The sequence below is a fragment of the Neoarius graeffei genome, chromosome 24, assembly GCF_027579695.1.
Source record: "Neoarius graeffei isolate fNeoGra1 chromosome 24, fNeoGra1.pri, whole genome shotgun sequence".
Lineage (NCBI taxonomy): Eukaryota > Metazoa > Chordata > Actinopteri > Siluriformes > Ariidae > Neoarius > Neoarius graeffei.
Window position 1 is genome coordinate 1,293,873 of NC_083592.1, and position 15,000 is coordinate 1,308,872.

Here is a 15,000-nt window from a genome sequence, read left to right on the forward strand (position 1 = left end):
AGAATGAAAAAAAAAACTGATGAGAAACAATAAAGGCTGTTTATTTATGTAGAAACACTTTCGGCTGCTTCTCCGATTATAGCCACGCCCCCAAACACAGCTCAAGTCTGTGATTGGACACTGACTGCATTTCAGTGTGGCGCGACTGTAACGCTGAGCTGAAAGTGAAATGAGGAATTACAGTCGCTCCGACAGGAGGGCACTATTTAATTCTTCAGACATTCAACAGAGACGCAACGCAGTGAGGGTTTTGCTTTTCAGTGTGACGCGGTTCTCACGGAACGAATGAAAGCAATAACACGCATTTATTTTGTGTTGTTTCCATCTTCTCCAGAACTATAACACTGCAGGAGGAAGTCCATGAGGACTGTATAACTATCTGCGTGTGAAACGCTGAGCGCACCGACACGTTCAGTTCGTGCAGATGACGATAAACATCACGCACAGCACTACACCTGGACGCCTCACCTGGACAGGTGTGTAGGAGGAGGGGATGAACTCGGGGGCGTGTGCTGACAGTCTGGACTCGGACACTGCAGTCTGACCAGGACGAGTTTTTACTGCTGCTGCACTGCTGCTGTTACTGAGGGACGAGCTGGACGACGATGTGGACGCTCTGCTGCTGTCAGCTACAACACACACACACACACACACACACACACACACACACACAATCAGATTTTATTAATGCAAGCTTATCCTATTAAAATATATCTGTCCATCTCTTTATACCCAGTCCCCTCCAAAAGTGGGTTTGAGATCAGTAGATGAAGGAGATGATGGATGAGAATTTCAGCTTTCACTTCCTGATCTGTGCATGTCGACGTGTTACTGACATCACCACATTGTCGTGTTCCTCTTTTCCAGTTGTGTAGCGCAGTTTCTCTCAGTAGTTGTGTGTTTATGGAGGTTTCTCCCTTCAGTCTCCTCTTCAGGAGGTGAAACGCTGCTCAGTTGGGTTCAGGTCTGCTGATGGACTCGTCCAGTCTAAAACCTTCCCCTTTTCTTCTCCTGATGAAGTCCTGTGTTGCGCTGCAGTGTGTTTTGGTTGCTGTCTTGCTGCATGATGAAGCTCCTCCCAATTAGATTGGATGCGTTTCTGTGTAAAAACCTCAGACAGAACGTTTCTGTAAACTTCTGAAGTCATTCTGCTGATACCATCAGGAGTTCATCAGTGAAGATTAGTGAGTCTGTTCCAGAAGCAGCCATGAAGCCCACGCCGTGACACCACCTCCACGCAGCAGATCCTTTCCTTCTCCACACTTTGGTCGAGGATCATCTTGGTTCCAGAGTGTTTGTGGTTCGTCTCTGTAGTTCTCTGTGAATTCCAATCGGACTTCTGATTCTTACTGCTGACGAGAGGTTTCCATCTGCTCTCATGGTCTCTATATTTCTGCTCTCGAGGTCGTCTTCGAATGGTGGCTTGTGGTACCTTCACCGCTGCCCCGTGGAGGTTGTTAGTGACGTCACTGATGGTTGTTGGGTTTTTCTTCACAGCTCTCACAATGCTTGTCATAAACTGTGGTTGTTTTCCTGCCTGATCTGGTCCATGTCTGGTTGTTAGTACACCAGCAGTTTTTCTTTTTCAGGAAATTCCATGTTGTTTTATTGGTGATGCCCAGCGCTCGTGCAGTGGCTCTGATCGACTTTTCTCAGCTTCAGAACGGCTCGTTTTCTCCCACAGACAGCTCTCTGGTCATCATGGTGGGGTTTCCTTTGAAACAGCAAATTTTTTAACAGTCTTCACAGGTGAAACCCAGGGTTCAACCAAAAGTCGACATTCAGACCTATTAATTATTGAAACTGTCAATCAAACAAGATCCACCTGGGGTACAAGAAACACCTGGCAGTCACATGTTCCAATATTTATTGTTGGGTCGAAAATATTGGGAACTGAAAGCTGAAATTCTGATCCATCATCTTTTATTCTTCTGTGGATTCAAACCCAGGAGTCTTCAGTGTGTAGAACCCCCCCTCCCCCCAGCTGTGTGTATGTGTATATTCTGAGCTGAGCTGTCAGCAGGCTGATGTAATATGCAGTGAGTAAGTAGTGAGTGTGCAGTGAGTGAGTGTGAAGTGCAGTGAGTGTGAAGTGCAGTGAGTGAGTGTGTGTGTGTGTGTGAGAAGTGGGTGAGTGAGCATACAGTGAGTGGGTGTGCAGTGAGGGACTGTGCAGTGAGTGTGAAGTGGGTGGGTGAGCGAACAGTGAGTGGGTGAGTGTGCAGTGAGGGAGTGTGACGTGGGTGAGTGTACAGTGAGTGAGTGAGCGTACAGTGAGTGAGTATGCAGTGAGTGTGAAATGGGTGAGTGTGCAGTGAGTGTGAAGTGGGTGAGTGAGCGAGCATACAGTGAGTGGGTGAGTGTGCAGTGAGGGAGTGAGTACACTCACTGTACACAGTGAGTGAGCGTACAGTGAGTGAGTGTGAAGTGGGTGAGTGTGCAGTGGGGGAGTAGTGAGTGAGTGTGCAGTAAGTGTGAAGTGAGTGAGTACGCTCACTGTATGCTCGTGAGTACGCTCACTGTACACAATAAGTGAGCGAATGAGTGAGTAGTGAGTGAGCGAGCGTACAGTGAGTGGGTGTGCAGTGAGTGAGTAGTGGGTGAGTGAGTAGTGAGTGAGTGAGCGAGTGAGTGAGTGAGCGAGCGTACAGTGAGTGTGAAGTGGGTGAGTGAGTACTGAGTGAGTGAGTAGTGGGTGAGTGTGGAGTGAGTGAGTGAGCGAGCGTACAGTGAGTGAGTGTGAAGTGGGTGAGTAGTGGGTGAGTGTGCAGTGAGTGAGCGAGCAAGCGTACAGTGAGTGAGTGTGAAGTGGGTGAGTGTGCAGTGGGGGAGTAATGAGTGAGTGTGCAGTAAGTGTGAAGTGAGTGAGTGAGGACGCTCACTGTACGCTCGTGAGTACGCTCACTGTACACAATAAGTGAGTGAGTGAGTGAGTGAGCGAGCGAGCAAGCGAGCATGCAGTGAGCGAGCGAGTGTACAGTGAGTGAGTGTGAAGTGGGTGAGTGTGCAGTGGGGGAGTAATGAGTGAGTGTGCAGTAAGTGTGAAGTGAGTGAGTGAGGACGCTCACTGTACGCTCGTGAGTACGCTCACTGTACACAATAAGTGAGTGAGTGAGTGAGTGAGCGAGCGAGCAAGCGAGCATGCAGTGAGCGAGCGAGTGTACAGTGAGTGAGTGTGAAGTGGGTGAGTGCAGTGAGGGAGTAGTGAGTGAGTGTGCAGTACGTTTGAAGTGAGTGAGTATGCTCACTGTACGCTCGTGAGTACGCTCACTGTACACAATAAGTGAGCGAGTGAGTGAGGAGTAGTGAGTGAGCGAGCGTACAGTGAGTGGGTGTGCAGTGAGTGAGTAGTGGGTGAGTGAGTAGTGAGTGAGTGAGTAGTGAGTGAGTGAGCGAGCGTACAGTGAGTGTGAAGTGGGTGAGTGAGTAGTGAGTGAGTGAGTGAGTAGTGGGTGAGTGTGCAGTGAGTGAGTGAGTGAGCGTACAGTGAGTGAGTGTGAAGTGGGTGAGTGCAGTGAGGGAGTAGTGAGTGAGTGTGCAGTACGTGTGAAGTGAGTGAGTGAGTACGCTCACTGTACGCTCGTGAGTACGCTCACTGTACACAATAAGTGAGTGAGTGAGCGAGCGAGCGTGCAGTGAGCGAGCGAGCGTACAGTGAGCGAGCGAGCGTACAGTGAGTGGGTGTGCAGTGAGTGAAGTGGGTGAGTGAGTAGTGAGTGAGTAGTGGGTGAGTGTGCAGTGAGTGAGTGAGCGAGCATACAGTGAGCGAGTGTGAAGTGGGTGAGTGTGCAGTGGGGGAGCAGTGAGTGAGTGAGCGTACAGTGAGTGAGTGTGCAGTAAGTGTGAAGTGAGTGAGTGAGTACGCTCACAAGTACGCTCACTGTACACAATAAGTGAGCGAGTGAGTGAGTGTGCAGTGAGCGTACAGTGAGTGGGTGTGCAGTGAGTGAGCAGTGGGTGAGTGAGTGAGTGAGTGAGTGAGTGAGTGAGTGAGTGAGCGAGCGAGCAGTGGGTGAGTGAGTAGTGAGTGAGTGAGTGAGCAGTGGGTGAGTGAGTGAGTGAGTGAGTGAGCGTACAGTGAGTGTGAAGTGGGTGAGTGAGTACTGAGTGAGTGAGTGAGTGAGTGAGCGAGCGTACAGTGAGTGAGTGTGAAGTGGGTGAGTGTGCAGTACGTGTGAAGTGAGTGAGTACGCTCACTGTACGCTCGTGAGTACGCTCACTGTACACAATAAGTGAGTGAGTGTACAGTGAGTGAGTGAAGTGGGTGAGTGTGCAGTACGTGTGAAGTGAGTGAGTACGCTCACGAGTACGCTCACAGTACACAATAAGTGAGTGAGTGAGTGAGTGAGTGAGTGAGTGAGTGAGTGAGCGTACAGTGAGTGAGTGTGAAGTGGGTGAGGGCAGTGGGGGAGTAGTGAGTGAGTGTGCAGTACGTGTGAAGTGAGTGAGTGAGTACGCTCACTGTATGCTCGTGAGTACGCTCACTGTATGCTCGTGAGTACGCTCACTGTACACAATAAGTGAGTGAGTGAGTGAGTGAGCGAGCGAGCGAGCGTAGTGAGTGTGAAGTGGGTAAGTGCAGTGGGGGAGTAGTGAGTGAGTGTGCAGTACGTGTGAAGTGAGTGAGTGAGTACGCTCACTGTACGCTCGTGAGTACGCTCACTGTACACAATGAGTGAGTGAGTTAGTGAGTGAGTGAGCGAGCAAGCGAGCATGCAGTGAGCGAGCGAGCGTACAGTGAGTGAGTGTGAAGTGGGTGAGTGCAGTGGGGGAGTAGTGAGTGAGTGTGCAGTACGTGTGAAGTGAGTGAGTACGCTCACTGTACGCTCGTGAGTACGCTCACTGTACACAATAAGTGAGTGAATAAGCGAGCAAGCAAGCAAGCGAGCGTACAGTGAGTGGGTGTGCAGTGAGTGAAGTGGGTGAGTGAGTAGTGGGTGAGTGTGCAGTGAGTGAGTGAGTGAGTGAGCGAGCGAGCAGTGAGCGAGCGAGCGTACAGTGAGTGGGTGTGCAGTGAGTGAAGTGGGTGAGTGAGTAGTGGGTGAGTGTGCAGCGAGTGGGTGAGTGAGTGAGTAGTGAGTGAGCATACAGTGAGTGAGTGAGTAGTGGGTGAGCGTACAGTGAGTGAGTGAGTAGTGGGTGAGCGTACAGTGAGTGAGTGAGTAGTGGGTGAGCGTACAGTGAGTGAGTGAGTAGTGGGTGAGTGAGTAGTGAGTGAGTGAGCAGTGAGTGAGTGAGCGTGCAGTGAGCGAGCGAGCGTACAGTGAGTGCGTGTGAAGTGGGTGAGTGAGTAGAGAGTGAGTGAGTAGTGGGTGAGTGTGCAGTGAGTGAGTGAGCGAGCGTACAGTGAGTGAGTGTGAAGTGGGTGAGTGCAGTGGGGGAGTAGTGAGTGAGTGTGCAGTGAGTGAGTGCGCAGTGAGTGCAAAGTGAGTGAGTACGCTCACTGTACACAGTGAGTGAGTGAGTGAGCGAGCAAGCGAGTGTACAGTGAGTGGGTGTGCAGTGAGTGAAGTGGGTGAGTGAGTAGTGGGTGAGTGTGCAGTGATGGGATGAGTTTGCAGTGGGAGTGAGTGAGCGAGCGAGCGAGCGTGCAGTGAGTGAGTGTGAAGTGGGTTGAGTGCGCAGTGGGGGAGTAGTGAGTGAGTGTGCAGTGAGCGAGCGAGCGTACAGTGAGTGGGTGTGCAGTGAGTGAAGTGGGTGAGTGAGTGAGTGAGTGAGTGAGTGTGCAGCGAATATGAAGTGGATGAGTGTGCAGTAAGTGTGAAGTGAGTGAGTGTGCAGCGAGTATGAAGTGGGTGAGTGTGCAGTAAGTGTGAAGTGAGTGAGTGAGTATGCTCGTGAGTACGCTCGTGAGTACGCTCACTGTACACAATAAGTGAGTGAGTGAGCGTATAGTGAATGGGTGTGCAGTGAGTGTGAAGTGGGTGAGTGAGTGAGTGAGTGTACAGTGAGTGGGTGAGTGTGCAGTGAGTGGATGAGTGAGTGTGAAGTGAGTGAGTGAGTGAGTGAGTGAGTGAGTGAGTGAATGAGTATGAAGTAAGTGAGTGGGTGTGCAGTGAGTGAGTGAGTGAGTGAGTGAGTGAGTGAGTGAGTGAGTGAGTGAGTGAGCGTACAGTGAGTGTGCAGTGGGGGAGTGTGCAGTGAGTGGATAGTGAGGGAGAGTGAGGGAGTGAGTGTGCAGTGAGTGAAGTGGATGAGTGAGTAGTGGGTGAGTGTGCAGTGAGTGTGGGTGGGTGAGTGTGCAGTGAGAATGGAGGGAGTGAGTGTGCAGTGAGGGAGTGAGTGTGCAGTGAGGGAGTGTGCAGTGAGAATGAAGTGAGTGAGTATGAAGTGAGGGAGTGAGTGAGTGTGCAGTGAGGGAGTGTGCAGTGAGAATGAAGTGAGTGAGTGTGCAGTGAGGGAGTGAGTGAGTGTGCAGTGAGGGAGTGTGCAGTGAGAATGAAGTGAGTGAGTATGAAGTGAGGGAGTGAGTGAGTGTGCAGTGAGGGAGTGTGCAGTGAGAATGAAGTGAGTGAGTATGAAGTGAGGGAGGGAGGGAGTGTGCAGTGAGGGAGTGTGCAGTGAGAATGAAGTGAGTGAGTGTGCAGTGAGGGAGTGAGTGAGTGTGCAGTGAGGGAGTGAGTGAGTGTGCAGTGAGAATGAAGTGAGTGAGTATGAAGTGAGGGAGTGAGTGAGTGTGCAGTGAGGGAGTGTGCAGTGAGAATGAAGTGAGAGTATGAAGTGAGGGAGTGAGTGAGTGTGCAGTGAGGGAGTGTGCAGTGAGAATGAAGTGAGTGAGTATGAAGTGAGGGAGTGAGTGAGTGTGCAGTGAGGGAGTGTGCAGTGAGAATGAAGTGAGTGAGTATGAAGTGAGGGAGGGAGTGAGTGTGCAGTGAGGGAGTGTGCAGTGAGAATGAAGTGAGTGAGTGTGCAGTGAGGGAGTGAGTGAGTGTGCAGTGAGGGAGTGTGCAGTGAGAATGAAGTGAGTGAGTATGAAGTGAGGGAGTGAGTGAGTGTGCAGTGAGGGAGTGTGCAGTGAGAATGAAGTGAGTGAGTATGAAGTGAGGGAGTGAGTGAGTGTGCAGTGAGGGAGTGTGCAGTGAGAATGAAGTGAGTGAGTATGAAGTGAGGGAGTGAGTGAGTGTGCAGTGAGGGAGTGTGCAGTGAGAATGAAGTGAGTGAGTATGAAGTGAGGGAGGGAGTGAGTGTGCAGTGAGGGAGTGTGCAGTGAGAATGAAGTGAGTGAGTGTGCAGTGAGGGAGTGAGTGAGTGTGCAGTGAGGGAGTGTGCAGTGAGAATGAAGTGAGTGAGTGTGCAGTGAGGGAGTGAGTGAGTGTGCAGTGAGGGAGTGTGCAGTGAGAATGAAGTGAGTGAGTATGAAGTGAGGGAGTGAGTGAGTGTGCAGTGAGGGAGTGTGCAGTGAGAATGAAGTGAGTGAGTATGAAGTGAGGGAGGGAGTGAGTGTGCAGTGAGGGAGTGTGCAGTGAGAATGAAGTGAGTGAGTATGAAGTGAGGGAGGGAGTGAGTGTGCAGTGAGGGAGTGTGCAGTGAGAATGAAGTGAGTGAGTATGAAGTGAGGGAGTGAGTGAGTGTGCAGTGAGGGAGTGTGCAGTGAGAATGAAGTGAGTGAGTATGAAGTGAGGGAGTGAGTGAGTGTGCAGTGAGGGAGTGTGCAGTGAGAATGAAGTGAGTGAGTGTGCAGTGAGGGAGTGAGTGAGTGTGCAGTGAGGGAGTGTGCAGTGAGAATGAAGTGAGTGAGTATGAAGTGAGGGAGGGAGGGAGTGTGCAGTGAGGGAGTGTGCAGTGAGAATGAAGTGAGTGAGTATGAAGTGAGGGAGGGAGTGAGTGTGCAGTGAGGGAGTGTGCAGTGAGAATGAAGTGAGTGAGTATGAAGTGAGGGAGGGAGTGAGTGTGCAGTGAGTGTGAACTGGGACACACAGACAGTGTTTCAGTGATGGAGTTTATAGAGAATTCTAATGTCTGAGCTACAGAACACACACACAGACCGTATATATATATATGTGTGTGTGTGTGTGTGTGTGTGTGTGTGTATGCATGTATATGGTGTGTGTGTATATATGGTATGTGTATAGCGTGTATGTATGTGTATGCGTATATGGTGTGTGTGTGGGTGTGTATATGGTGTATATGGCGTATATGGTGTGTGTGTGTATTTGGGGTGTGTGTGCGTCTATGTGGTGTGTATGTGGTGTGTGTGTATGTGATGTGTATATATATATTGTGTGTGTGTGTGTGTGTGTAGTGTGTATATGGTGTGTGTGTGTATTTGGGGTGTGTGTGCGTCTATGTGGTGTGTATGTGGTGTGTGTGTATGTGATGTGTATATATATATTGTGTGTGTGTGTGTGTGTGTGTGTAGTGTGTATATGGTGTGTGTGTGTATATGGTGTGTGTGTGTGTGTGTATAGTGTGTGTGTATATGGTGTGTGTATTGTGTGTGCGTGTGTGTGTATAGTGTGTGTGGTGTGTGTGCGCGCGCACGTGTGTATAGTGCGTGTGTGTTAGGGTTGGGCGATGTCTCCTTAATTGGCAGATGACGATGTTTACAGTGAAACGATGCGATGGACGATGATATTGTCAGAGGATGGGGGGGGGGGGTTTGAGTGATTTGCAGAATTCATGACCAAATTTAATACTATATAAAAACATAATTAATAATTATAAAATAACAGTAGTATATAAGCTACTTGGTATTGATACTACGGACTTCCCAGGCTTTAACGTATAAGGGGAAAAAAAAACTTCCATTGCATTTGAATGGCCCGTGCGCTGAGAATGTCACTATCCCATACTATATATTTATTTACTTAATTGTAACACTAAATAAATAATTAGGCCTACATAAAAATAATAATCTACTAATAACGATAATTTAATGGTAATACATTTTAAAAACTACCGTATTTCCGGACTACACATCGCTCCGGAGTTTGCATCAGCCAAAAAATGCATTATGAAGACGAAAAAAACATATATACGTCGCACCGGAGTATAAGTCGCATGGCCAGCCGAACCATGAAAAAAAGTGCGACTTATAGTCCGAAAAATACGGTATATACTTTACATAATCCATACTCTTCCTGGGCTTTGGCGCGCTGCGCGTGATAAAAAGCTGTCGTTCCATTCTGCTTGAAATTTTAATGTTAACGATTAAAAGCGTCCAATTTCATTAGAAAGGCTCGTTTCATTTCATTTGAACAGCTGGCAGCCTACTATGACGCAGAAGTTGGTTGGAAAGAAGGGCACGACTTCGCCTATTTGGAATTGCTTTGGTTTTGAACCAGATGAGCGTGGGCAACCAAAGGACATAAACAAATGTGTCTGCAAGATTTGCGCATCTGTGGTCCGTGTCAAAGATGGACAGACAACAAATTTGCGCGATCACCTGCGTGTTCACCATCCTGAACAATATGCGACCCTCAACGTGTCCGTGCGTACAGGGCCTTGCAAAAAAGCGCAACCGACCATATCTGGGATGTTTGCGAAAAGCACTAAATATAAAACTGACAGTGACAGGTGGAGGGAGCTGACAGGTGTTGTGACTCGCTACCTGGCCAAAGAAATGGTATCGTTCAACACGGTGGAGAAGCCCACTTTCAGGGCCATGCTACACACGTTTGACAGGCAGTAGGAGTTGCCAGGTCGCAAATATTTTTCTAATACGGCTGTACCCAATCTTTTCAATGAGATAAGAAGTGGCATTGCAACCGAGCTGGGCCAGGTGGAATATTTGGCCTTGACAACTGACATGTGGTCCAGCTGCAACATGATGCCATACATGTCAGTGACCGCACATTATGTCAACCAAGAGTGGAGAATGCAGTCCAAATGTCTACAGACCAGCTTCATGCCAGAGACGCATTCGGCGGACAATTTGGAGGATGCTCTGCGCAGCACGATCATGGAGTGGAACATACAGGAGAAAAGGATCGCCTGCATAACCACTGACAATGGGGCGAATATCGTCGCTGCCATCCGGCAGTTGAAATGGCAATGGCTGAGTTGCTTTGGCCACAACCTGAACCTGGCCATTAACAACTCCCTGGCGCAACAGAAGGCGAGCACAGACCGCGCTTTTGGAGTTTGCCGAGCTGTCAACGCTGCCTTTTCCCACAGCTGGCTACGGCGAAATGAGCTTCGGAAAGCGCAGGTGGAAATGAACCTCCCTGAGCATTCATTGATCACGGTAATATTTTAAACAGTTCTAACAACTAAATAGTATTTAAATTATTATATAGCTTTTTAAATCATTAGCATATTCAGGGCCAAATATAGGCTAGATTATTTTATCATTTAATGTGCAGCTTATTGACATTAGGCTAACTTAAAGTGGATAACTAGGCCTGTGTCTTTACTGACAGGATTGTGCCACGCGATGGGGCTCAAAACAGCAAATGGTGGAAAGAATACTGGAGTAAGCACAAGCCATCAAACGTGTGCTTGCTGAAGACAAAAGCCGCCGCCCACTGCCCCAGCTGACATGGCAGGACATAAGTGTTCTAGAATCGGTGAACAAGGCGCTGAAGCCAGTGGCGGATTTCACAGATATTCTTTCTGGGGAAAACTACATAACGGTGTCCTCCCTGGTACCCATGCTGGGCCATTTAGAAAGTGTGCTGGAGAAATGTGATGATGATTCCGAATTGACAGCCAACCTGAAGCGTGTTGTCCTGGAGCAGATGGAACGCAGATATGATGACACCATTCAGAGGATGCTGCGTAAAGCCACACTGCTTGACCCCAGGTACAGAGGCGACCACATGAGCCCCCAAGCACTTCGCTGTACAAAATGTGAGCTGATTGAAGAGGTCGTGGCAGAAATCATTCATTCAAGTGCAACACCCGGCCTGGCACAAGGCGGAGAAGAGGAAACGGGAGAAAGCGCCGCGGCAGTGCCCAAAAAAAAGAAGGCGTCTTTGGGGAGCCTTTTAGGGAAGAGGGGAGCCAGAGAATCCACGCTCACTGACGAGCAAAGAGCTGAAGCAGAAATGGCCATCTACCTGCAGGAAAGTGCAATCGATGGGGAAGAGGATCCACTGATATGGTGGAAAAATAATCAGTGCAGGTTTCCGTTAATGGCAAACATCTCAAGAAAATATCTGTGCATATGCGCTACCAGCACGCCGTCAGAAAGAGTTTTCAGCACCGCGGGTAGTGTAGTCACCCCAATCCGCAGCTTATTAAAGCCAGAGAAGGTTAACATGTTAGTTTTTTTGGCCAGAAACATTGAAATTTAAACATGTTGGAATACACGGCCCTCTTAACCTTTTAAGTTATTACATTTTTTGCGCATTTCGGGAAGCCATGTTTTCTGTTTGTTTTATTATTTTGCTTGCTCTTATACCCATGTTCTCTGGTTCTTTATTGTTCTGCTGTGATATCATAGTGAACTGCATGACGATTTCTTTTAAAGCTTTTGCAGTAAAAATGGCATAGCCATTTAAAAGTTCTGTCGTTGGAGCAGCATTTCGTGCAGTATACCTTCCGTTATCTTGACCTTGATTTGTTGTTCAACTTTTAATAAACGTGTTTACAGAAACACCTTCGTGCCTATTCATTTTATAGCCTTTGCACTGCAAAGTTAATGCTTTCGCTGAAGTTGAACGTCATACAGTTGACAATGAGCATGTTTCCCGACGCACTACGACCAGGCTTATTCTATTTGCTCAAATATTTAACATTAATACAGACATGTAGAAAAAAAACGAAGGCAAGCTATAGCCTAAAGATATAAATATTAATAGCCTATTAATAATAGAATAATAATAATAAATAATAATAGCCTAATTAGTCCTATTTGTAGCCACACAGTATTTTAATTGTCATGTCTGACTACTTAAACTCTAATGCATATTAGTTATATTCGTGATTTGATCATTTACCGTGCAATCCTGCTAAATTTTTAGGTCAACAGGCCTAAAGAAGGTCAGTGCATGTTTCTGACAAAAAAAGGGGCGTGGTATCGCGATGGTTACTATCCATCGCGATGGTGGGTCATAAATGACGATGGACGATGATATCGTCCATCGGCACAACCCTAGTACCAGAATCATTCTGGCACGTATGATGTATGTTTTGTGAATAAATGGTTAGGGTAACCCTAGCCTCAAGATATAAATAATAATAGCCTATTAATAATAGAATAATAATAATAAATAATATAATAATAGGCGGCGGCACGGTGGTGTAGTGGTTAGCGCTGTCGCCTCACAGCAAGAAGGTCCTGGGTTCAAGCCCCGGGGCCGGCGAGGGCCTTTCTGTGCGGAGTTTGCATGTTCTCCCCGTGTCCGCGTGGGTTTCCTCCGGGTGCTCCGGTTTCCCCCACAGTCCAAAGACATGCAGGTTAGGTTAACTGGTGACTCTAAATTGACCGTAGGTGTGAATGTGAGTGTGAATGGTTGTCTGTGTCTATGTGTCAGCCCTGTGATGACCTGGCGACTTGTCCAGGGTGTACCCCGCCTTTCGCCCGTAGTCAGCTGGGATAGGATCCAGCTCGCCTGCGACCCTGTAGAAGGATTAAGCGGCTACAGATAATGAGATGAGATGAGATTATAATAGGCTAATTAGTCCTATTTGTAGCCACACAGTATTTTAATTGTCATGTCTGACTACTTAAACTCTAATGCATATTAGTTATATTCGTGATTTGATCATTTACCGTGCAATCCTGCTAAATTTTTAGGTCAACAGGCCTAAAGAAGGTCAGTGCATGTTTCTGACAAAAAAGGGGCGTGGCATCGCGATGGTTACTATCCATCACGATGGTGGGTCATAAATGACGATGGACGATGATATCGTCCATTGGCACAACCCTAGTGTGTGTGTGTGCGTGTATTGTGTGTCTGTATAGTGTGTGTATGGTGTGTGTGTGTATGGTGTATCTGTGTAGTGTGTGTTTATATGGTGTGTGTATAGTGTGTGTGTAGTGTGTGTATAGTGTGTGTATGGTGTATAGTGTGTGTGTGTGTATAGTGTATGTGTGTATATATTGTGTGCGTGTATGTGGTGTGCGTGTATGTGGTGTGTGTATATAGTGTGTGTGTGTATATAGTGTGTATGGTGTGTGTATAGTGTGTGTAGTGTGTATAGTGTGTATATAGTGTGTGTGTGTGTGTGTAGTGAGTGTATAGTGTGTGTGCATAGTGTGTGTATGGTGTATGTGGTGTGTGTGTATAGTGTGTGTATGGTGTGTGTATAGTTGTGTGTGTGTGTGTGTATATAGTGTATGTGTGTATAGTTGTGTGTGTGTGTATGTGTGTATAGTGTGTGCGTGTATGTGGTGTGTGTATATAGTGTGTGTGTGTGTGTAGTGTGTATAGTGTGTATATAGTGTGTGTGTATAGAGTGTGTGTGTGTGTATACGGTGTGTATAGTGAATATGGTGTGTATAGTGTGTGTGTGTATAGTGGGTGTGTACGTGTATAGTGTGTGTGTGTGTGTATAGTGTGTGTATGTGTATAGTGTGTGTGTATAGTGTGTGTGTATAGTGTGTGTCTGTGTATAGTGTGTGTATATATGGTGTGTGTGTATATAGTGTATGTGTGTATAGTTGTGTGTGTGTGTATATAGTGTGTGTGTGTGTGTGTGTATAGTGTGTAGTGTGTGTATGGTGTGTGTGTATAGTGTGTGTGTGTAGTGTGTATAATGTGTATATAGTGTGTGTGTGTATATATAGTGTGTGTGTATGTATGTGTATAGAGTGTGTGTGTATATGGTGTATATAGTGTGTGTGGGTGTGTATAGAGTGTGTGTGTATAGAGTGTGTGTGTATTGTGTGTATATATAGTGTGTATATGGTGTGTGTGTGTGTGTGTGTGTGTGTGTGTGTGTATAGAGTGTGTGTATAGAGTGTGTATATGGTGTGTGTGTGTGTGTGTATAGTGTGTGTGTATATGGTGTGTATAGTGTATATGGTGTGTATAGTGTGTGTGTGTATAGTGTGTGTGTGTGTGTGTGTGTATATGGTGTGTGTGTGTGTAGTGTGTGTATATGGTGTGTATAGTGTGTGTCTGTGTATAGTGTATGTGTATAGTGTGTGCATAGTGTGTGTATGGTGTATGTGGTGTGTGTGTATAGTGTGTATATGGTGTGTGTGTGTGTGTGTGTATATATATATAGTGTGTGTATAGTTGTGTGTGTGTATATGGTGTGTGTGTGGTGTGTGTATGTGTGTATAGTGTGTAGTGTGTGTATTGTGTGTGTGTGTGTAGTGTGTATATAGTGTGTGTATACTGTGTGTGTGTGTGTGTGTATGTGTATATAGTGTGTGTATAGAGTGTGTGTGTATATGGTGTGTATAGTGTGTGTGTATGTTGTGTGTGTGTATATATATATAGTGTGTGTATTGTGTGTGTGTATAGTGTGTATAATGTGTGTATATGGTGTGTGTATAGTGTGTGTGTGTGTATAGTGTGTGTGTAGAGTGTGTGTATAGTGTGTGTGTATATGGTGTGTGTGTATAGTGTATGTATTGTGTGTAGTGTGTGTGTCTATGGTGTGTATAGTGTGTGTGCACGTGTGTGTGTGTGTGTACATGGTGTGTATAGTGTGTGTGTGTATATGGTGTGTACAGTGTGTATAGAGTGTGTATATGGTGTGTGTGTGTGTGTGTGTATAGTGTGTGTGTATAGTGTGTGTGTACAGTGTGTGTGTATATGGTGTGTATAGTGTGTGTGTGAGTGTATGGTGTGTGAGTGTATGGTGTGTGTGTGTGTGTACTGTGTGTGTATATGGTGTGTGTGTGTGTGTGTGTATATAGTGTGTGTGTATATGGTGTGTATAGTGTGTGTGTGAGTGTATGGTGTGTGTGTGTATATGGTGTGTATAGTGTGCGTGTATATGGTGTGTATAGTGTGTGTATGGTTTGAGTGTATGGTGTGTGTGTGTATATGGTTTGTATAGTGTGTGTGTGTGTATATATATATATATATATATATATATATATATATATATATATATAGTGTGTGTATAGTGGGTGTGTGTATAGTGTGTGTATGGTGT

General features: G+C 46.7%; 1 protein-coding gene across 1 annotated transcript in view; it reads right to left on the bottom strand.

Annotated features, from left to right (window-relative positions):
• The window catches only part of paip1 (poly(A) binding protein interacting protein 1), a 55,627-nt gene that overhangs the window by 37,951 nt on the left and 2,676 nt on the right, over positions 1-15,000 (bottom strand). The window contains exon 2 of the mRNA XM_060907676.1: positions 469-629. Within this exon, the coding sequence (XP_060763659.1) occupies positions 469-629 (161 nt within the window). The remainder of the gene's footprint in view (positions 1-468; positions 630-15,000) is intronic.